The 25,133-nt window shown below is 38.7% G+C and overlaps 1 protein-coding gene across 1 annotated transcript in view; it reads right to left on the bottom strand.

The window, feature by feature from the left end:
* Positions 1 to 16,285, bottom strand: part of LOC139185956 (uncharacterized) — a 75,499-nt gene extending 59,214 nt beyond the window's left edge. The window contains 1 exon segment of the mRNA XM_070799831.1: positions 16,272 to 16,285. Coding sequence (XP_070655932.1) covers positions 16,272 to 16,285 — 14 coding nt within the window.
* Positions 16,286 to 25,133: the final 8,848 nt, after the last annotated feature.

The following is a 25,133-nucleotide window of genomic DNA, read 5'->3' as shown; positions in this document are numbered from 1 at the left end:
GAATGTACATGAACTTGGCTGATTGATAACTGAAAAATCAGGCAAGGTTTTCATTACAGAATCTCTCCTCCTGTCCTTCCACCCATGTACATTCCTAATATGGCAACAGTCCTGGGCCTTGCTCCTTGATTGTTGGAAAATTCAACAACTCTATTTCAGAAACCAACAATGGGAAACAGGAGAGAATGTAGCTCATTTGTCTGTGTAATACTGTCTTCTTTTCATCTACACGGTTGTTATCTTCATCATTGTCATCATTTGATTTCCATTGAATAACTTTGATTCTTCCTAGAAAGATTTTGTTCCATGACATAGTTTGCTTTCTTCCACGGGCTACACACTGCCATATTGCTTACCCATTAATTTAGTTACATATAATAATTAATTCAGTTACATATTATACTACTTATAATACATATAAAGGATTCCTTACATACAATCACTTCAATTCAGTATGGTCTCAGTTTTAACGATTATTGAAAGTGAAAATGAAGTCACTCAGTTGTGTCCAACTCTTTGCGACCCTGTGGACTGTACAGTCCATGGAATTCTCCAGGCCAGAATACTGTAGTGGATAGCCTTTCCCTTCTCCAGGGGATTGTACCAACCCAGGGACTGAATGCAGATCTCCCACATTGTAGGTGTTTTCTTTACCAGCTGAGCCACCAGGGAAGCCCAAGCATACTGAAGTGGGTGGCCTATCCCTTCTCCAGCAGATCATCCCCACTCAGGAATCTCACCAGGGTTTCCTGCATTGCTTAACTGTGCTATCAGGGAAGCCCTTAATGATTATTAGTTAAATTTATTTTAAAAAGCAAAAATGTAAGGTTGAAAAGCGAGTACATCTATAAATACAGTTTGTATCACACACTATCATAATTATGTAAGGGCTTTTATTATATTTTATATTAATCTGCATCTTCTATTTGAGTAAATTACAAAACCCCACAATCTATTAAATTGAATAAAATTGATGAGAAAGGGGCATATTATTCAATATCTGGCCCCCACTTTGTCAAGAGGACACTATATTACAGTTTTCTCATTTAATTATTCAGCAAAATATATATTAGATAAATATCAAATAAAGGGATTGGTATTTGGTTTGGGGGATATAAAGGAAGAGGAACAAGACATGGGTTGTACTCTTAAGCATTTCATATTCTTTAGGATTAGATATGATTTTTAAAGTTTAAGAATTCTCCTTTCCTTTCTACTTCCCTTAAAAGTAATTCATAGATATATTTTGAATGTTGAATATTTTGCAAGTATGAATAATAAAACTCCTAGGATTGTAGACTGTCGAAGTTGAAGTGACTTCAGGTGTTGTTTTTCACCCATTTTCATACCTTCCTCCCCCATAATTTTACTTTATAAAAGAAAGGAAGAAAACCCATAGAAAAGTGAAGTCCTCTGGGATTTATAAAACATAAACAGAAAAAAGGTCATCCTAAGGAATTTTACTTAACAATGCTGACTATCCAACTGAGAAGATTTAATAATACACACGTATTTATTTTTCTTAGACTAAATTCAAAATACAGGTATTTGAATTAAGATAAGGGCTATGTGTTGTTAAGGAAAGTGACAAGACATGGAGTCATACTCATCAGAGTATGTCTCAGCTGAGCTTCTAATTAGCTCTAGGTTTGCATACTATGCTAAGTCGCTTCAGTCATGTCTGACTCTGTGCGACCCTATGGACAGCAGCCTACCAGGCTCCTCTGTCCACAGGATTCTCTATACAAGAATACTGGAGTGGGTTGTCATTTCCTTCTCCAATTTTACATATGGTGATGTATATATTTCAGTGCTACTCTCTCAATTTGTCCCACCTTCTCCTGCCCCAGCTGTGTCCAAAGGTCTGTTCTCTGTGTCTCTATTCATGTTCAGCAAATAGGTTCAAGTCAGGTTTTTTTAGTGTATTTCACAGGTATATGCACCCATCACAAGTCAATTCTAGAAGCAAGCTTAAACATTTTTTGTATTAATTTTTTATCTGTTCACTGAGCATAGTAATACCATACATACAACCAGATTTTAGAGTTTTAGATAAAAAATGTAGTTGGATACAAATATTAAATATTCAAATAATATTAGGTCTCACTACTAGGGGGTTTTAAAAATGATCCATTGTTGTAGATATATTTTTCAGTGCATTATCCTTAATGTTAGGGTATTGCCGCCCCAGCAAAGTGAATCTCTAGCAAGTGTCTGATGAGTTTACATCTTTAGGTTTTTCCAATTATATTCCTACATGGCTTCTTAAAAATTATTACCTCTAGTATTATCATAGTAAAACATGTCTCTTATTTAAAAAGTTATCAGGAATTTATCCTATAATGTTATAACTATACTCATGCTATGCTAAGTCACTTCAGTCGTGTCCAACTCTGTGCAACCCCATAGACAGCAGCCCATCAGGCTCCACCATCCCTGGGATTCTCCAGGCAAGAACACTGGAGTGGGTTGCCATTTCCTTCTCCAATACATGAAAGTGAAAAGTGAAAGTGAAGTTGCTCAGTTATGTCCAACTCTTAGTGTCCCCATGGACTGCAGCCTACCAGGTTCATCTGTCCATGGGATTTTCCAGGCAAGAGTACTGGAGTGGCGTGCCATTGCCTTCTCCTACTATACTCATGAGGATTCATTAATTTATTCATCAGTTCAAGAAATACTGATTTAGCACCTACTATTGCCAATTACCAGGTCATACACTGAAGACTGAATGTTATAAAAGACAAGTTCTCTGTTCTCATAGTATACCATTAATAAATGTAATTAAAATAAGTCCCCAATACTTTCACACACTCTATTTTATTGACTCCTGATAATAATCATGTAAGGTAGGTATTGTGGATATTGAAACAACTTCACTGATTGGAGCATAAATGACCTAAGATACTAAAAGAGTTTTTTACTTTGTCTCGTAATTCCAATGGAGAAGGCAATGGCACCCCACTCCGGTACTCTTGCCTGGAAAATCCCATGGAGGGAGGAGCCTGGTAGGCTGCAGTCCATGGGGTCGTGAAGAGTCAGACATGACTGAGCTATTTCAGTTTCACTTTTCACTTTCCTGCATTGGAGAAGAAACTGGCAACCCACTTCAGTGTTCTTGCCTGGAGAATCCCAGGGACGGGGGAGCCTGGTGGGCTGCCATCTATGGGGTCGCACAGAGTCGGACATGACTGAAGCGACTTAGCAGCAGCAACAGCAGCATAATTCCAAATCCTGTACCAATATAGCATACCTCCTGAGATTTTCTTCAAGTACTAACACAAAGATCAGGCAAGTTGTTGGTCCCCATGACAAAACTTCCAGCAGACATTAGCACTTTGTTATTGTTAGGGCTCAAGTCAGAATATGCCTTATTGTTGTTTTTCAGCAGCTAAGTAGTGGTGTTCAACTCTTTGCGACCTCATGGATTGCAGCATGCCAGACTTCTTTGTTCTTCATTATCTCCCAGAGTTTGCTCAAAGTCATGTCTGTTGAGTTGGTAATGACGTCCAACCATCTCATCCTTTGCCTCCCTCTTCTCCTTTTGTCTTCAATCTTTTCCAGGGTCTTTTCCAATGAGTCAGCTATTCACATCAGGTGAACAAAGTATTGGAGCTTCAGCTTCAGTATCTGTCTTTTCAACGAATATTCAGCGTTGATATCCTTTAGGATTGACTGGTTTGATCTCCTTGCAGATCTCCTCAAGTCAGAATATTCATTGTCCATTATCAAGTCATATGCAAGGTTTTATCCTTGCCGTTTCAAATAACCTGCATTATACTTCCTCATGCATCAGTGCATATAATTGAGAGCTGACTTGGAGCTAGAGAAAGATTATACTAAACAAGTTCCTTAACCTAAAAGTTTTTTTCACTCATAATTTTCTGTTTATTGCTAGAACTGGAGAATAATAAATGCTTGATATTACTTGTTCTTTTATAGCTGCAAGTATTGTCTGTTTCTAGAAAACAGAACTGTTTGTATATTACATTTTACAAAAGATTAGATCTATCACCTCATTACCTGGGGAGTATGCCTCCATACATAATGTTTATCCCACAATCTTTCTTCTATCCTACCTATTTCAATTATCTTTCTCCCCTTCTTATTGCTTGGCATATATTGCCTAAATTACTAGTCCATGAAATGTTTTTTTTTTCCCTATAATTCAGTCTCTGACATTTCCAAATCTGCCTTGTGAGAGATATCAAAAAGAAGCACTTCATTCTTTACAGAATTATTAAGATATATGGTCTTAATTGCAACCTTTTTAGCTAATTAAAATGAAATTAGAATGAATATGGTAGAAGTAAATGTCTAAAATTACTGTTGGAAATATTCATGACTTTTAAATTTTATACTTTTAAAATCGTACTGTTGTTTATTCAAATATATACAAATACGTTGAATCCTATTGCACAAGCAATGAAGGTAGAAAAGTAATTTTATTGTTCATTGCTGTTTGTGGCTCTCTGCCATAGTGATTTAATTTGTGATTATAATTAAGAAGAAGAAAGAGATTTCTGATTCTCAATAAATTTGTTTTCATTTCATTTTTCTTGAACAATGGAAACTGTATCCTTAAAGCACTAGCTCATGATTTCTGTACATTAAAAGTTAAGTAAGTTCAAATATATAAGAACATCTGAAGATATTTATGACTACATTCAAGCAGCATTTTAAACTCTGTACATATGCAAAGATCAATTATGAATATTTGAAAGCAATTAGGCCAAACTTAGACTAGAATCTCATGGGTACTATCTAATATATAATCATTATTTTGGCTAATATTGAAAGTTACATTTATAAGCTTTTCTCCAAAATATGTCTGAATACTCATAGACAAATATATAAATTCTGTGAGACAGAAATCCACACTGCAAAGAGAGATAATTGGTCTATCTACTATCTTGGGATTTCAGATTACTAAAATGGTATTATCACTCTCACAAGCACTATTTGAGGAGTTTATTCTTCTCTTTTCCCCGGCATTGATATGATTACAAGTCTTCTTTCAAATGTGCTAATGTGGATGTTTGAACTTGACAAAGAGCATAACTTGTCATACCGAGATGATTAGCCTACCAGCGTAGAGGCACAGTGAGCTTGATATTGGGGCAATGTAAACTTTACAAAATGAAATGAAAAGAGAAAAGCAAGTTAAAAAATGAAACAGAACATCCAAGAACTGTCAGGTGATATTCAAAGATGTAACATAGGCATACTGGAATGCCAAAAATAAAAAAGGGAGAGAATGAATCAGAAGAGGTCTTTGAAGAGTAATTATGGATTTTCTAAAATTAATGATCTTCAACAAGCCACAGTTCTAGTATGCTGAGAAGATATCACATGGAATAATTACCAAAACAAACAAACAAAAACCCTAAATATATCTTATTCAAATTGCAGAATACCAAAATGAAGGTGAAGTCTCAAAAGGACCAAGAGCATTAGAATTGTACAACACCTTACCTATTGAGGAACAACAGTCAATCACAGAAGAGTTCTTAGAAACCACACATGCATAAGAGAGTGGAGTTAAATACTTAAAATATCAAAAGAAAAAAAGTTAAGAATTCTATCCACATTAAATTGTTATTCTTCAAATTGAAGGTAAAGACTTATCAGTTAAACAAAAGCTGTGGGAATTCATCGTCAGTAAATGCACCATGAAGGAAATGTTGAAAGAAAGCCTTCTGGCAGGTGGATGCGCATAGATCATACACTTAAATCTGTATAAAGAATAGAGAGTACCAGATATAAAACAAATAAATGCAATCTCAAATCTTTATTTTTTAAAAAAACTTAATTGATATTAAAATAAATGATTTTATTTGGTTATATTAAAATATATGTGGTATTAATAATAATGACAACAATATCACAAGGAACTATAGGTAGGAATTGGGAATACTTGGTTCTAAGCCCCTACCCTACTTGGGAAATTGTATAGTGTTATGTGAAAGTGAACTTACATAAGATAAATGTCTATTGCAAATTCTAGGGCAAGCACTACTTCTTAATACAATAATTATCTAATAAAGGATATAAAATGGACTCATATAAAATGCTTAACAAAAAAAAAAAAAGGTGGGGGGAAACAATGAAAAATCAAAATATATTTAAATATTAAATACTAACTAAATTAATTAATTAAGCATTAAGTTCCAAACTGGGAAAGGTGTATGTCTAGGCAGTATAATGCCACTCTGCTTATTTAACTTATATGCAGAGTACATCATGTGAAATGCCAGGATGGATGAAGTATAATCTGGAATCAAGATTGCCAGGAGAAATATCAATAACCTCAGATATGCAGATGACACCACCCTTACGGCACAAAGTGAAGAAGAACTAAAGAGCCTCTTGATGAAAGTCAAAGAGGAGAGTGAAAAAGTGGGCTTAAAGCTCAACATTCAGAAAACTAAGATCATGGCATCTGGTCCCATCACTTCCTAGCAAATAGAAAGAGAAACAATGGAAATAGTGACAGATTTTATTTTCTTGGGTTCCAAAATCACTGCAGATGGTGATTGCAGGCATGAAATTAAAAGACGCTTACTTCTTGGAGAAAAGTTATGACCAACCTGCTACTGCTACTGCTAAGTCACTTCAGTTGTGTCCGACTCTGTGCGACCCCATAGACGGCAGCCCACCAGGCTCCCCCATCCCTGGGATTCTCCAGGCAAGAACACTGGAGTGGGTTGCCATTTCCTTCTCCAATGCATGAAAGTGAAAAGTGGAAGTGAAGTCCCTCAGTTGTGTCTGACCCTCAGCGACCCCGTGGACTGCAGCCCACCAGGCTCCTCCATCCATGGGATTTTCCAGGCACGAGTACTGGAGTGGGTTGCCATTGCTAGACAGTATAATAAAAAGCAGAGACATTACTTTGCCAACAAAGGTCTATCTAGTGAAAGCTATTGTTTTTCCAGTAGTCATGTGTGGATGTGAAAGTTGGGCCATAAAGAAAGCTGAGCACAGAAGAATTGATGCTTTTTACTGTGGTGTTGGAGAAGACCCTTGAGAGTTCCTTGGACTGCAAGATCAAACCAGTCAATTCTAAAAGAAATCAGTTGAATATTCATTGGATGAACTGATGCTGAAGCTGAAGTTCCAATACTTTGGCCACTGGACAGGAAGAACTGACTCATTTGAAAAGACCCTGATGCTGGGAAAGATTGAAGGTGGGAGGAAAAGAGGATAACAGAGGATGAGATGGTTGGATGGCATCACCAACTTGATGGACATGAGTTTGAGCAAGCTCCAGGAGTTGGCGATGGACAGGTAAGCCTGGCATGCTGCATTCCATGGGGTTGCAAAGAGTCAGACACGACTGAGTGACTGAACTGAACCATTAAGTTACTAACCTGACATCTATCTAACTATATCAATAATTGCTTTAAATGTGAATGTTTCAAATATACCAAATAAAAGAGATTTGTCAGAGAGCATAAAAATTCAAAAATAAACTGTATGTTGTCTAACAAATCCCACTTTACATGTAAACATACACTTAGATTAAATGTAAAGAATAGAGAAAGATGTATCATGCTGTGTTTGTGTATGTGTATTTAGTCACTAAGCTGTGTCAGTCTCTTTTGCAACCCCCCTATTACTACTACATCATGATAAAAGTGTCAGTTCCCAAAGAATTTAACATTCTTAAATGTGTATGAAGATAATAGTAGAAGGTTAAAATGTACCAAGCAAATACGATTGAATAGCAAAGATAAATAGATCACTCCACTATTATTGTCAGAGACTTCAAGAACCAGCCCTTGGTAATTGATAGATCAAGTAGGCAGAAAATCAGTTAGGACACAGCTGACCTGAACAGCACTATCAATCAACTTGATCTAATTGATGTTTACAGAATATACCTTCCAACAGCAGCAGAATATACATTTATTTCAAGCTCACATGAAATATTCATCATGACAGACCCCCTCCTGGGCCATAAAACACATCTTTAAAAATGTAAAGAATAGAACAAAGTGTGATTTCAAATCAAAATGGAATTTAAAAATTAAATTAAAAAATTCAGTAACGGAAAAATAGCAGGAAAAAACAGTTATTTGCAAATTAAACATCACACATCTAAATGACACATGAAATCAATGAAGTCTCAGAAAAAGTTAACTTTTTTCCCAATGAAAGTAAAATTAAAACTCAACATTTCAAAATCTGTGAGATGCAGCAAAGGCAGCACTTGGATATTTATAAAACTAAATGTGTATGCTAGAAAAAAAAATCTTAAAATTATAACTTATGTTTCCTCTTTAGCAAATTTACAAAAGAAAAGAAATTTAAGCCTGAAGAAAGTGTATGAAAATAAAAAGTACATAAAATTTAGAAGAGATATCATGGAAATTGAAGACATGAAAATCAACAAAGCAGGTTATTTGAAAAGATTATTACATCTGATAAAATGCTATCATTCTAAATAGAAAAAGAAGAGACTAATTATTAAATTGATATAAAAGAGAGAGTACCTCTATTTGTTTGATGGATATGAAAGGAGTAATAAAGAAACTCTAAAAACAAGTCCATGTACAAAAATTTGATTATTTAGTTGAAAGGCGCTAATTTCTTGAAAGACATAAAGTACAAAACATACATGGAAAAATAGATAATCTAGAATCCAGTTGTTGTTTAGTCACCAAGTCGTGTGGACTTTAGCCCACCAGGTTCCTCTGTCCATGGTTTTTCCTAGGCAAGAATATAGGAATGGGTTGCCATTTCCTTCTCCAGGGAATCTTCCCTATCCAGGAATCACACCTGTGTCTCCTCCATTGGCAGCAGATTATCTACCAATGAGCCACCTGAGAAACTCCAATTTAAAAACCTCCATCTATTTACAATTGTATCAGTAATTAATGACACTCCAAAAAAGAACACATCATACAGGTTCACTGGAGAAGTCTACCAAATATTTAAAGGAAGATAGCAATTCCTCAAGAACTCCAAAAAAATAGAAGCAAAACAAATCATTCTAACTCGTTTTCTGAGTGCAGCATTGCCCTGACACCAAAGCAGATAGACTTTAGAGAAAAGAAAGTTCAGACAATAAATCTCAATTATCTCAGGTGAAAAAAATCTTTGCAATATTGGCAAGTCAAATTCTACAATGCATAAAGAGGATTATACAAAGTGGTAAAATGCACTTTATTCCAAGTATGCAACACTGTTTCAGCAGTCAGAAGCCATTCAATGTAATTTACCACAACAATAGGCTACAAAAACCCACAAAAAATATGATCATATCCTGATCATATGAACTGATACAGAAAAAAGGCATCTGACAGGATCTACAATAATGGAATATTATTATCATTAATGATAAAAAAAAGCTTTTAAAAAATTAAAAAGAAACTCCTTCAGCCACTTTTTATATCATGCTGTTAGTTCTAACTGGTGCAATAGCATAAGTAAAAGGTATATATGCATACACACACACACACACACACACAAATTTGCAGGGAAAATGAAATGAAATTCTCTTTATTGGCAAATGATTCATTTGGTCATGTAGAAAATTCCCGATATTCAACCAAAAATTCCTGGAACTATCTTCATAAGTAAGTATATGAAAGCCGACAAAGGTCTGCATAGTCAAAGCTAAGGTTTTTCCAGTAGTCATATACATATGTGAAATTGGACCATAAAAAATGCTGAGCACTGAAGAATTGATGCTTTTGAGTTGTGGTGCTGGAGAAGACTCTTGAGAGTCACTTTGACTGCAAGGAGATCCAACCAGTCAATCCTGAAGGAAATCAGTCCTGAACATTCATTGGAAGGACTGATGCTGAAGCTGAAACTCCAATACTTTGGCCACACACTGAGAAAAGCAAACTCATTTGGAAAAGAGTCTGATGCTAGGAAAGACTTCGGGCAGGAGGAGAAAGGGGGGACAGAGGATGAGATGGTTGAATGGCATAACTGACTCAATGGATATACATATGAACAAACACCAGGACATAGTGAAGAGCAGGGAAGCTAATGGAAATGATGAATTCCAGCTGAGCTATTCCAAATCCTGAAAAATGATGCTGTAAAAGTGCTGCACTCAATATGCCAGCAAATTTGGAAAACTCAGCACTGGCCACAGGACTGGAAAAGACCACTTTTCATTCCAATCTCAAAAGTCAATGTCAAAGAATGCTCAAACTACCACACTGCTGCTGCTGCTGCTAAGTTGCTTCAGTCGTGTCCGACTCTGTGAGACCCCATAGATGGCAGCCCACCAGGCTCCCCCATCCCTGGGATTCTCCAGGCAAGAACACTGGAGTGGGTTGCCATTTCCTCCTCCAATGCATGAAAGTGAAAAGTCAAAGTGAAGTTGCTCAGTTGTGTCCGACTCTTAGTGACCCCATGGACTGCAGCCCACCAGGCTCCTCCGTCCAAGGGATTTTCCAGGCAAGAGTGCTGGAGTGGGGTGCCATTGCCTTCTCTGAAACTACCACACAATTGTACTCATTTCACATGCTAGCAAGGTAATGCTCAAAATCCTCCAAGTTGGGCTTCAAAAGTGTATGAACTGAGAACTTCCAGATATTCAAGCTGGATTTAGAAAAGGCAAAGGAACCAGAGATCAAATTGCCAACATCCAATGGATCATTGACAAATCAAGAGATGGGAATACAAAACAACCTTACCTGCCTCCTGAGATATCTGTACGCAGGTGAAGAAGCAACAGGTAGAGCCTTACATGGAACAATGGACTGGTTCAAAATTGTGAAAGGAGTACATCAAGGCTATATGTTGTCAACCTGCTTATTTAAATTAATGCAGAGTAAATCATGTGAAATGCTAGGCAGAATGAAATGCAAGCTGGAATCAAGTTTGCCGTGAGATATATCAATAACTTCAGATATGCAGATGACACTACTCTTATGGTAGAAAGCAAAGAGGAACTAAAAAGCTTGTTGACAACAGTGAAAGAGGATAGTGAAAAAGCTGGCATAAACTCAACATTCAGAAAACTGTAATCATGGCATCCAGTCCCATCAGTTCAGTTCAGTTCAGTCACTCAGTCATGTCTTTGTGACTCCATGAATCACAGCACTCCAGGCCTCACTGTCCATCACAACTCCCGGAGTTCACTCTAAATCATGTCCATTGAGTAGGTGATGCCATCCAGCCCTCTCATCCTCTGTCATCCCCTTCTCCTCCTGCCCCCAATCCCTCCCAGTATCAGGGTCTATTCCAATGGGTCAACACTTTGCATGAGGTGGCCAAAGTACTGGAGTTTCAGCCTCAGCATCAGTCCTTCCAATGAACACCCAGGACTGATCTCCTTTAGGATGGACTGGTTGGATCTCCTTGCAGTCCAAGGGACTCTCAAGAGTCTTCTCCAACACCACAGTTCAAAAGCATCAATTCTTAGGCGCTTACCTTTCTTCACAGTCCAACTCTCACATCTATATATGACCACCGGAAAAACCATAGCCTTGACTAGATGGACCTTTGTTGGCAAAGTAATATCTCTGCTTTTCAATACACTATCTAGGTTGGTCATAACTTTCCTTCCAGGGGTAAGAGTCTTTTAATTTCATGCCTACAATCACCAGTTGCAGTGATTTTAGAGCCCCCAAAAATGAAGTCTGACACTATTTCCACTGTTTACCATCTATTTCCCATGAAGTGATGGGACCATATGCCATGATCTTCATTTTCAGAATGTTGAGCTTTAAGCCAACTTTTTCAGTCTCCTCTTGCACTTTCATTAAGAGGCTTTTTAGTTCCTCTTCACTTTCTGCCATAGGGTGCTGTCATCTGCATATCTGAGGTTATTGATATTTCTCCAGGCAGTCTTGATTCCAGATTGTGCTTCTTCCAGCCCAGCGTTTCTCATGATGTACTCTGCATATAAGTTAAATAAGCAGGGTAACAGTATACATCCTTGATGTGCTCCTTTTCCTTTTTGCAACCAGTCTGTTGTTCCATGTCCAGTTGCTTCCTGACCTGCATATAGGTTTCTCAAGAGGCAGGTCAGTTGGTCTGGTATTCCCATTTCTTCAGAATTTTCCACAGTTTATTGTGATCCACACAGTCAAGGCTTTGGGATAGTCAATAAAGCAGAAATAGATGCTTTTAAGGAACTCCCTTGCTTTTTTGATGATCCAACGGATGTTGGCAATTTGATCTCTGGTTCCTCTGCCTTTTCTAAAACCAGCTTGAACATCTGGAAGTTTATGGTTCACGTGCTGCTGAAGCCTGGCTTGGAGAATTTTGAGCATTACTTTACTAGTGTGTGAGATAAGTACAACTGGACGGTAGTTTGAGTGCTCTTTGGCATTGCCTTTCTTTGGGATTGGAATGAAAACTGACCTTTTCCAGTCCTGTGGTCACTGATGAGTTTTCCAAATTTGCTGGCATATTGAGTGCAGCACTTTCACAGCATCATCTTCCAGGATTTGAAATAGCTCAACTGCAATTCCACCACTTCCACTAGCTTTGTTCATAGTGGTGCTTTCTAAGGCCCACTTGACTTCACATTCCAGGATGTCTGGCTCTAGGTGAGTGATCACACCTTCATGATTATCTGGATCATGAAGCTCCTTTTTTTGTACAGTTCTTCTGTGTATTCTTGCCATCTGTTCTTAATATCTTCTGCTTCTGTTCAGTTCAGTTCAGTTCAGTCACTCAGTCATGTCTGACTCTTTGCGACCCCATGAATCCCAGCATGCCAGGCCTCCCTGTCCATCACAAACTCCCGAAGTTCACTCAGACTCACATCCATCAAGTCAGTGATGCCATCCAGCCATCTCATCCTCTGTCATCCCCTTCTCCTCTTGCCCTCAATCCCTCCTAGCATCAGTCTTTTCCAATGAGTCAGCTCTTTGCATGAGGTGGCCAAAGTACTGGAGTTTCAGCTTCAGCATCATTCCCTCCAAAGAAATTACAGAGCTGATCTCCTTCAGAATGGACTGGTTGGATCTCCTTGCAGTCCAAGGGACTCACAAGAGTCTTCTCCAACATCACAGTTCAAAAGCATCAATTCTTTGGTGCTCAGCCTTCTTCACAGACCAACGCTCACATCCATACATGACCACAGGAAAAACGATAGCCTTGACTAGATGGACCTTTGTTGGCAAAGTAATGTCTCTGCTTTTCAATATGCTATCTAGGTTGGTCACAACTTTGCTTCCAAGGAGTAAGCGTCTTTTAATTTCATGCCTACAATCACCAATTGCAGTGATTTTGGAGCCCAAAAAAAAGAAGTCTGACACTATTTCCACTGTTTCCCCATCTATTTCCCATGAAGTGATGGGACCAGATGCCATGATCTTCGTTTTCTGAATGTTGAGCTTTAAGCCAACTTTTTCACTCTCCACTTTCACTTTCATCAAGAGGCTTTTGAGTTCCTCTTCACTTTCTGCCATAAGGGTGGTGTCATCTGCATATCTGAGGTTATTGATATTTCTCCCGGCAATCTTGATTCCAGCTTGTGTTTCTTCCAGCCCAGCGTTTATCATGATGTACTCTGCATATAAGTTAAGTAAGTAGGGTGACAATATACAGCCTTGATGTAATCCTTTTCCTATTTGGAACCAGTCTGTTGTTCCATTTTCCAGTTCTAACTGTTGCTTCCTGACCTGCATACAGATTTCTCAAGAGGCAGGTCAGGTGGTCTGGTATTCCCATCTCTTTCAGAATTGTCCAGTTTATTGTGATCCACACAGTCCATACAATTTCTGTCCTTTATCGAGCCCATCTTTGCATGAAATGTTTCCTTGGTATCTCTAATTTTCTTGAAGAGATCTCTAGTCTTTCCCATTCTGTTGTTTTCCCCTATTTCTTTGCATTGATCGCTGAGGAAGGCTTTCTTAGCTCTTCTTGCTATTCTTTGGAACTCTGCATTCAGAAGCTTATATCTTTCTTTTTCTCCTTTGCTTTTCACTTCTCTTTTTTTCACAGCTATTTGTAAGGCCTCCCCAGACAGCCATTTTGCTTTTTTGCATTTCTTTTCCATGGGGATGGTCTTGATCCCTGTCTCCTGTACAATGTCATGAACCTCATTCCATAGTTCATCAGGCACTCTATCAGATCTAGTCCCTTAAATCTGTTTCTCACTTCCACTGTATAATCATAAGCAATTTGATTTAGGTCATCCCTGAATGGTCTAGTGGTTTTCCCTACTTTCTTCAATTTAAGTCTGAATTTGGCAATAAGGAGTTCATGATCTGAGCCACAGTCAGCCCCCGGTCTTGTTTTTGCTGACTAGAGCTTCTCCATCTTTGGCTGCAAACAGTATAATCAATCTGATTTCGGTGTTGACCATCTGGTGATGTCCATGTGTAGAGTCTTCTCTTGTGTTGTTGGAAGAGAGTGTTTGTTATGACCAGTGCATTCTCTTGGCAAAATTCTATTAGCCTTTAACCTGCTTCATTCTCTACTCCAAGGCCAAATTTGCGTGTTACTCCAGGTGTTTCTTGACTTTCTACTTTTGCATTCCATTCCCCTATAATGAAAAGACATCTTTTTTGGGTGTTAGTCCTAAAAGGATTTGTAGGTCTTCATAGAACCATTCAGCTTCTTCAGCATTACTGGTTGGGGCACAGGCTTGAATTAACGGTGTTATTTAATGGTTTGCCTTGGAAATGAACAGAGATCATTCTTTCATTTTTGAGATTGCATCCAAGTACTGCATTTCTGACTCTTTTGTTGACCATGATGGCTACTCCATTTCTTCTAAGGGACTCCTGCCCACAGTAGTAGATATAATGGTCATCTGAGTTAAATTCATGCATTCCAGTACATTTTAGTTCACTGATTCCTATAAGGTCAACTCTGTTTCAGTTCAGTCACTCAGTCGTGTCCAGCTCTTTGCAACCCCATGAATTGCAGCACGCCAGGCCTCCCTGTCCATCACCAACTCCTGGAGTTCCCCCAAACTCATGTCCATCGAGTCAATGATGCCATTCAGCCATCTCATCCTCTGTTGTCCCCTTCTCCTCTTGCCCCCAATTCCTCCCAGCAGCAGAGTCTTTTCCAGTGAGTCAACTCTTCGCATGAGGTGGCCAAAGTACTGAAGTTTCAGCTGTAGCATCAGTCCTTCCAAAGAACACCCGGGACTGATCTCCTTTAGAATGGACTGGTTGGATCTCCTTGCAGTCCAAGGGACTTGCAGGAGTCTTCTCCAACACCACAGTTCAAAAGTATCAATTTTTCGGCGCTGAGCTTTCTTCACAGTCCAACTCTCACATCTATACATGACCACCGAAAAAACCATAGCCTTGACTAGATGGACCTTTATTGGCAAAGTAATGTCTTTGCTTTTCAATATGATATCTAGGTTGGTCATAACTTTCCTTCCAAGGAATAAGTGTCTTTTAATTTCATGGCTGCAGTCACCATCTGCAGTGATTTTGGAGCCCCCAAAAATAAAGTCTGACACTGTTTCCACTGTTTCCCTATCTTTTTGCCATGAAGTGATGGGACCAGATGCCATGATCTTCGTTTTCTGAAAGTTGAGCTTTAAGCCAACTTTTTCACTCTCCTCTTTCACTTTCATCAAGAGGCTTTTGAGTTCCTCTTCACTTTCTGCCATAAGCGTGGTGTCATCTGCATATCTGAGGTTATTGATATTTCTCCAGGCAATCTTGATTCCAGCTTGTGCTTCTTCCATCCCAGCGTTTCTCATGATGTACTCTGCATAGAAGTTAAATAAGCAAGGTGACAATATACAGCCTTGTCATACTCCTTTTCCCCTTTGAAACTAGTCTGTTGTTCCATGTCCAGTTCTAACTTTTGCTTCCTGACCTGCATATATCTCCTGTTTGACCACTTCCAATTTGCCTTGATTCATGGACCTGCCATTCCAGGCTCCTATGCAACATTGCTCTTTACAGCATCAGACCTTGCTTCTGTCACCAGTCACATCCACAGTAGGGTATTGTTTTTGCTTTGGTTCCATCCCTTCATTCTTTCTAGAGGTATTTCTCCACTGATCTCCAATAGCATATTGGGCACCTACCGACCTGGGGAGTTCCCATTTCAGTATCCTATCATTTTGCCTTTTCATAGGGTTCATGGGGTTCTCAAGGCAAGAATACTGAAGTGGTTTGCCATTCCCTTCTCCAGTGGACCACATTCTGTCAGACCTCTCCACCATGATCGTCCTGTATTGGCCAGCCCCACACAGCATGTCTTAGTTTCATTGAGTTAGACAAGGCTGTGGTCCGTGTGATCAGATTGGTTAGTTTTCTGTGATTATGGTTTCAGTGTGTCTGCCCTCTGATGCCCTCTCCCAACACCTACCATCTTACCTTGGTTTCTCCATCTTGGACCTGGGGTATCTCTTCACGGCTGCTCCAGCAAAGCGCAGCCGCTTTCCTTACTGTGAACGAGGGGTGTCTCCTCACGGCTGCCCCTCCTGACCTTGGACATGGAGTAGCTCCTCTTGGCTCTCCTGTGCCAGTACAGCTGCTCCTCCTTGGACGTGGGGTTGCTGCCTCCCCTGACCTCAGGCTTGTGGTAGCTCCTCTCGGCTGCTGCCCTGACCTCTGGCATGGGGTAGCTTGTCTCAGCCGTCATCCCTGACCTCAGACGTGGAGTAGCTCCTCTCAGCCGCTCCTGTGCTGATGCAGCCTGGCATTCTCACTTCATGGCAAATAGGTGGGGAAACAATGGAAAACAGTGACAGACTTTATTTTCTTGAGCTCCAAAATCACTGCAGATGGTGACTGCAGCCGTGAAATTAAAGGATGCTTGCTCCTTGGAAGAAAAGCTGTGACAAATCTAGCCAGTGTATTATAAAGCAGAGATATTACTTTGCCAACAAAAGTCCATATAGTCAAAGCTATGGTTTTTCCAATAATCGTATATGGATGTGAAAGTTGGATGATAATGAAAGTTGAGCACCAAAGAATTGACGCTTTTGAACTGTGGTTCTGAAGACTCTGTAGAGTCCCTTGGACTGCATGGAGATCAAACCAGTCAGTCCTAAAGGATAGGTCCTGAATATTCATTGGAAGGACTGATGCTGAAACTGAAGCTCCAATAGTTTGGCCACCTGATGTGGAGAGCTGTTAAAGACCCTGATGCTGTTAAAGATTGGAGGCAAGAGAAGGGGATGACAGAGGACAAGATGGTTGGTTGGCATCACTGACTCAGTGGATATGATTTTGAGCAGACTCCAGAAGATCATGAAGGACAAGGAAAGCCTGGCCTGCTGCAGTCCATGGGGTCATAATGAGTCCCACACAGCCTAGCAACTGAACAACAACAACAATATGAAGGCCACTGGACAGAAAGTTAATATAAAATGTGCCATTTATTTGACATTCTGGAAAGAGGAAACTCTAGGGGCATTAAAAATACCAGTGATGGACCTGGGTTTAGATTCAGGGGAGTACTGAACAGGTGAAACATGCGGTATTATTAAGGCAGTGCAATTTTTCTGTGTAATTCTGTAATGGTTGATGCATGACACTGAATTTGTTTAATCCCATAGCACTTCATAGTACAAACAGTGAACATTAAGTGTACAAATAAAATAGAAAATATTTTAGGTGATGACTGGAGAATTCTGGAATGGAATGTGGAATGTTACAAAAGGAATTAACTGCATTGAAAATATAGGACAGAAACTCAATTAAAGGAGTAAGGAAAAGAGTTACTTACCTAAGTATCGATAATATTGGAACTGAATGGAGCCTGTCAGACTAAAGGCAAAAGGAACCACTGCACATAAGTTCTGCATTCTATAACATAAGGTCTGTATTCTATAAGGTATAATCTGTTTGGTCAGGTAACAATTCTGAAACTACTGCACAGGTATTTGGGAATCAAACAACTAATGTATGCTGGATGGTAATGAAACTGTGTACAAGCACTCATGTCCTTGTCTTTTGAAGTAAAATGTGCTAATGAGCTAATGATTTGGAAATATGAAGATGTAGAAACAAAGAATGTACTTCCCTGTAGCTCAGCTCGTAAGGAATCTGCCTTACCAACACAGAAGACCCCATTTTGATTCTGGGGTCAGAATGATCCCCTGGAGAAGGGATAGGCTATGCAATATTCTGGGACTTTCCTGATGGCTCAGGTGGTAAAGAATCTGCCTGCAATGCAGGAAACCTGGGTTTGATCCCTGGGTTGGGAAGATCCCATGGGGGAGGGCATGGCAACCCACTCCAGTATTTTTCTGTGGGGAAATCCCATGGACAGAGGAGCCTGGCAGGCTGCAGTCCATGGTGTCACAAAGAGTCTGATGCTACTGAGTAGGCAGGGAGACATTTTTTATTATAGTGACTGGTGTGGCAGAGTGTGATGCTGGCATCTACTGGCAGAGGCCAGGGATCTGTCACACATTCTACAAGGCACTGGACAGCTCCATACAGTAAAGATGAACTGTATTTGAAATGTCGCTAGTACTCTGGTATAGAGGCTGATTGTGAGTGGAGATCAGCAGACGGTCAGCTCAGAATGACCCAGAATCTATCTTTGGTCCTCATCATAAGAATGTGAACAAATTCAGCTTTGCTCCAGAGAGGAGAGGAAGGCAGAGTAATTAGCAGTTGGTGATGGAGAGCTTCTAGCCAAACTAAACCAACTACTCCAGGCAGCTGCCCTATCCTACTCCAAGAGACCCTACTTCTAAATTTATTTTCTGCCCAGCTTATATTTCACTAAACCAATCTCAGATCTCAGCTGTTCTTATTTACTTAATCCTTCATTCAGTTCCACTACTTTTTACCCTTTCTTCATGTCTTGTCTTCATTCTGATAAATCAAACCCAATAAAATAAATTTCAGGAATTCACATTTTTGTTTTATAAATTATTTTAGATCAGGTAATTAATTTATAGATAAATTCTCCTAATTCTCATTTGAAATGTTACTCACTCTTACATATTTATTCAATTTAATAATCTGTTTCTTTGAAAATATAATTTCGTCAAACTGGAAATTCCTCTTTTGCTTTGGCCTGCCTCCAAAGTATCAACAAACATTTGAACCTTCAAAGCAGATTAAAGTCATCTATTGTTGAGTAATTACTACTCCTTCAGCTGTATTGGCAAACCTTTTTATTTCTATATTCAATTTCAAAATTTATTAGGCATTTGGATTTTGGAAGAATTGAGCAGGCATATATCCAAGGTTTTATGAGGGTTTATAACTCTATGTCTCATTAAATATATGTCTGAAACTAGTACTTTAATACGAAAGTGCAGGCTTTTAAATTTTGAAAAGTAGTAATATACTTGATGGTCAAAATAAAGCAGTAAGGAGAAATAAATGGAAATTCTATATCATATCAAAAGTTTATCTGGAAACATAAAGTAATAGAAACTTTCTTCTTAGGTACCAAAGAATTACTGTGTTTGTTAGTTTCAACTCTTTGAGGGATTTATCATTTGGAAATAATTTGTATCACTTATAATAAGGGAAAGGACATGTTATATGAGTGAAACTGAAAAACAAGAAGTGAAAAAGAATTGATGAAAGTGAGAAATGGGACAAATAAAGAGGGTAGAGCATGTAGGGGAGGTGCCAGAGCTGCAGAGGGGTCCCTGGAAACTCAAAAGGGCTATTTTGAAAATAGTAGAAGTAGATTGAGCATAATGTTACCTAAGCTTTATTAAATATGTTGATAAATAATTTTCTCTTTTCCTAATGAGAAGCCTTTTGAACGTCTATAATTTAGCACAGATTAAGAATTTAGACTACATACATTGCTATTTAGGAAGAGTAATCTTAATGTCTCCTATTAAGATGATGATATTCAGTCATTTGAATACAGTTTGGAATAAAAGATACTCTTTTGAATCTGAATCTATTTCATGACTAGCCTCCTGGGATAGAATTTGGACCTCTTTATCTCTTTGTGTTCTAAGATGCATATGTTTAGAGAGAAATTTTCCTGTTGATAAATGGGAATTGTGTGTGTGTACTTACATTCTTATTGTTGAGTCACTAAATCATGTCCTACCCTTTGCGACCCCATGGACTGCAGCTTGCAAGGCTTCCCTTTCCTTCACTACCTCCTAGAGTTTGCTCCAATTCTTGTCCATTGAGTTGGTGATGCTACATTCTGTGTTTTGAAATCTATAAACTGATATCATAAAATTACTTTGCAGTTATTACATTTGATAATATGTAATCTTAGAAATGATAGTACTCTTTTGCTGTCTCGTATACAGGGTTATCGTTACCATCTTTCTAAATTCCATATATATGCGTTAGTATACTGTATTGGTGTTTTTCCTTCTGGCTTACTTTACTCTGTATAATAGGCTCCAGTTTCATCCACCTCATTAGAACTGATTCAAATGTATTCTTTTTAATGGCTGAGTAATACTCCATTGTGTATATGTACCACCACTTTCTTATCCATTCATCTGCTGATGGACATCTAGGTTGCTTCCATGTCCTGGCTATTATAAACAGTGCTGCGATGAACATTGGGGTACACGTGTCTCTTTCCCTTCTGGTTTCCTCAGTGTGTATGCCCAGCAGTGGGATTGCTGGATCATAAGGCAGTTCTATTTCCAGTTTTTTAAGGAATCTCCACACTGTTCTCCATAGTGGCTGTACTAGTTTGCATTCCCACCAACAGTGTAAGAGGGTTCCCTTTTCTCCACACCCTCTCCAGCATTTATTATTTGTAGACTTTTGGATTGCAGCCATTCTGACTGGTGTGAAATGGTACCTCATAGTGGTTTTGATTTGCATTTCTCTGATAATGAGTGATGTTTTCTATGGAAAATAATTTAAAAAACTATGTTTCTAATACAGAACACCATTTTAAAATAACTATTTATCAAATAATAAGCCAATAAGCAAATTAACAAACAAACAAAACCAAAAGTATCTTTTATCTTCAACTTGCTGGATTTTTAGAGTAAGCATCATCTCAGGCAAACCTTCCCAGACTAAATTTGATGTTATTGTTACTTCTGTGGTTTTAAATAATTCTCACAGGTTTTAGTTAAATATTTATTGCATGTTTATTTAATTAATGTTCATATGTCCCTACTAGATGATGCTTCTAGAAGACAAATTCTACATCAGTTTGATGTCCAATGCTTGATATATAACAGCAGCCTTATATATACGTGAATGAAAGAGGTCTGGGGCTTCCCAGGTGGCACTAGTGGTAAAGAACCCACCTGCCAATGCAGGAGACACAGGAGACTTGGGTTCGATCCATAGATGGGGAAGAGCCCCTGGAGTAGGAAATGGCAACACACTCCAGCATTCTTGCCTGGAGAATCCCATAGACAGAGGAGCCTTGTGGCCTACACTCCATAGGGTCACTTCGGACACGACTGAAGAAATTGAGCACACACACATGCATGGACTAGGTCTAGGAAAATTTCTGAGAAGATAGCCAGCCTGTGCTGTGTCCTCAAGGCCCACTCTCCTGGCCATGGTGATCCACTTATTAAATAATTTTATTCTGATGCATCTTCAAATTTCCCAATTTCTATTTTACTGCAAGATATCACAACTTAGGAAAAGCAGATTTAATACCCATATCCTCAGTCTCTCCCTTGTTGCTAATGAGGCAGTGTCACATGTAAATATAAAATGGTGATGTGTTTACAGTCAAACCTACTTTGATTAAAGCTAATAAAGAGAGAAGGCCGGCTATGAGGTAGGAATCTCACCAGCTTTTGTATTTCTTTTCCAAAATGTATCTCCCCAATGTTGAGTAGGCTTTATCTTGCTAAACGTTAAAAGATTATGCTAATTAATAAACAAGTGAAGACAGCAGAAGGGATGAACAGAACATTAATTTACCCTGCTTAAGGCTTTAAATAAAATCTTCTCAGGCTGTGAGGGGAAAAAATAATTTGGACAGCCTTTTAATAGCACACAACTATTAATGAATATTTATTTACAAATTACTGTTACCCAACCACATGAGAAGAGCCACTTAAAAGTTAATGTTTTTCCCAAAAAAGCCAAAAAAAAAAAAAAAAAATTGCCATGCCCAGTTCTGCAGAACAAGAACATTTTATGTTTTATTTTATTTCATCTTGTTTTAAGCTCGGTGGGTTAGAATGTGTTAGCTCATTGGATTGTAAAATATACCTCTGTAGAAAACTATTATTGAAGTGCTTTGTCATTGAAGCATAGCAGTTGGCCTCCTGTAGGATTATCCTGCTAGTGATTTCATATGCAGGGCTTGCTGGAGCTGTGTTTATTTGTTCTGTTGACAAGCCACAGAGTCTAAACTTTTAAAAAAACTGAGTTATGTTTAACAATACGTTTGCATTTTTCCTAAAAAGAAATGAAATATTTAGAGAAGATCCATGATTTTAGGAAGCAGAAAAGAAGCGTCACTGGAAGATACTGTGTTTTCCCTATTACAAGGTGTCTAATGTATATGATACACTGTTCATCTGCAGAGCTTATCTGTAGACATGTTGAGGATTTGATAAAATTTATAAATCTATCGTGCTCACTGTGCTAGAGAAAGTTCTTTTGCTTGCTTGTAGAAGTCTGCACAGAAATACAGAGTTTCCTATACTTGATTGCTATTTGTGCCACATGGGAATAAAAAGGACAGGGCAGACTATGTGTAGCTTCTGGACAAGTAGAAACCCTGATGGGAAGGTGGTTATAAGAATCTGAACAAGGAGCCTCAGGGGAACAAGTCTGGTGATGAAATGTTAAGGATTTTTCCCAGTGGGAGGAAGACAGAAGACCTAAGTTACTTACAGTTTGAAAGGGAAAAGGTTGAATGGACACCCAATCTTCTAGGAGAGGAAATATTCCTTACAGGACAGTGAGCAGTGGCCTTTTCTGATAACTGAAGGAATAAATTAGAGTTTTAGTAAGAAAGATTTAGGTTATGTCTTGAAAAGAAATGTGTGCTGCAGACTAGAGAGCAAAGAAGCCATATTACCAAGTAAAACTTCAGATTTTCCTTGGAAAGATGTTTCTATATGATTCTGAAATCCATGAATTTATCAATATTACCTAAAACTATAAATTTGTCCTCAAGTGACTTCCTAATTTGGAACTCTATATCAAAGTCTCCAAGACAAGAGGGTTTATGAGTGAAGTCAAACCTAGAGGCTACAGTTTTCTATGTTTCCAAACAATTTCCTAAATTGCAACTTCATAGTATCAGAAAATCCCAATAAGCGATCATGAGACTAAGATCATTCCACAGCTGATATCCAGAGTTCTCAAAGAAACAAAAATACACAGATACACTTTAATACTTCTAGTGCAAATCCAAATTAACTTTAATGGATTTAATACATACAAATGGAAAAATCATTTAAATTCAGTTCTATGCTTGGGATTTAGGCATGTTAATTCTGCACTAAAGATGCCACAATCTAGCAAAGGAAACAGGTATCCAAGTGATAAATATAACACAATGTAATGAGTGATTGGTATATAAGGAGGGGGTTCCCTTGTGGCTCAGGTGGTAAAGAATTTGCTTGCAATACAGGAGACCTGGGTTTGATCCCTGGGTTGGGAAGATCCCCTGGAGAAAGGAAAGGCTACCCACTCCAGTATTCTGGCCCAGAAAATTCCATGGACTTTATAGTCCATATAGGGAAATTTTAAAGACAGATAGAAAAGGGAATTCTTTCTTCTGATTGCATAAGTGGTGAAAAATGTTTCTTTTGGGGGAAAAAATGAGAGATGAAGTGTCATTGAGCTAAGTATTAAAAGGTAATTTTTTAACTAGTAGGAAAAGAATGAAGTGCTTGTTCCAAGGATGCTGCTGCTGCTGCTGCTAAGTCGTTTCAGTCATGTCCAACTCTGTGTGACCCCATAGGTGGAAGCCCACCACGCTCCCCCGTCCCTGGGATTTGCCAGGCAAGAACACTGGAGTGGGTTGCCATTTCCTTCTCCAATTCATGTATATGAAAAGTGAAAGTGAAGTTGCTCAGTTATGTCCGACTCTTCGCGACCCCATGGACTGCAGCCTACCAGGCTCCTCCATCCATGGGATTTTCCAGGCAAGAGTACTGGAGTGGGGTGCCATCGCCTTCTCCGTAAACAAGCCTAGTATAGCATAGTTTTCAGTAACACAAAACTGGAGACAACTAGGGTCCATTATTAAGGAAATGGTGAACTACAATATAGATATAGATATAGTCAAGGCTATGGTTTTTCCAGTGGTCATGTATGGATGTGAAAGTTGGACTGTGAAGAAAGCTGAGCATCGAAGAATTGATGCTTTTGAACTGTGGTGTTGGAGAAGACTCTTGAGAGTCCCTTGGACTGCAAGGAAATCCAACCAGTCCATTCTAAAGGAGATAAGTCCTGGGTATTCATTGGAAGGACTAATGGTAAAGCTGAAACTCCAATGCTTTGGCCATTTCATGTGAAGAGTTGACTCACTGGAAAAGACTCTGATGCTGGGAGGGATTGGGGGCAGGAGGAGAAGGGGACGACAGAGGGTGAGATGGCTGGATGGCATCACCGACTCGATGGACATGAGTTTATGGGAACTCCAGGAGTTGGTGATGGACAGGGATGCCTGGCATGCTGGGATTCATGGGGTCACAAAGAGTCAGACACAGCTGAGCAACTGAACTGAACTGAATCGATATAGATATAGATATAAATATATAGATCCAAGGATAGTAAACACTGTTTCTAAAAAGAATAGAGGTATAATAGTTTTCAGTAATACTTGAAAAATAAAGAGAGTTTAGCTGTATTAGATGGATGTGGCAGAATTGTTGAAGGGAATGTGGGACAGGGAAAGAGAGAGAGAGATAGAGAGAAGGAAAATGGGAACAATACATTGGAACTATATATAGGCTAGTTTCTTAGGGCTATAGAATGATACTATAAGCTATTGATATTAGATTTTATTCTGTGGGTATAAAAATGTATTTAAAATGTTTAAGCATGAAAATAACAGGCCCAGAAATAATCTTACAAAGATGAATAAAATGGAAAGACAGAAAGTAAAAAAGAGGGAAGACATGATGACAGGTATCACAACCATTCAGATAGCTGTGAGGATAACAAGAACTCGGAGGCCTGACAGTACCACAGCAGCAGTGAGGTAGGGATTATAAAGCCAGGTAAGCTTTAACTATCTCCCAGAGTTTGCTCAAACTCATGTCCATTGAGTCAGTAATGCCATCCAACCATCTCATCCTCTGTTGCCCTTCTCCTCCTGCCCTCAGTCTTTCCCAG

The sequence above is a fragment of the Bos indicus genome, chromosome 11 (assembly GCF_029378745.1).
Source record: "Bos indicus isolate NIAB-ARS_2022 breed Sahiwal x Tharparkar chromosome 11, NIAB-ARS_B.indTharparkar_mat_pri_1.0, whole genome shotgun sequence".
NCBI lineage: Eukaryota > Metazoa > Chordata > Mammalia > Artiodactyla > Bovidae > Bos > Bos indicus.
This window is presented reverse-complemented; position numbering and strand designations above follow the sequence as displayed.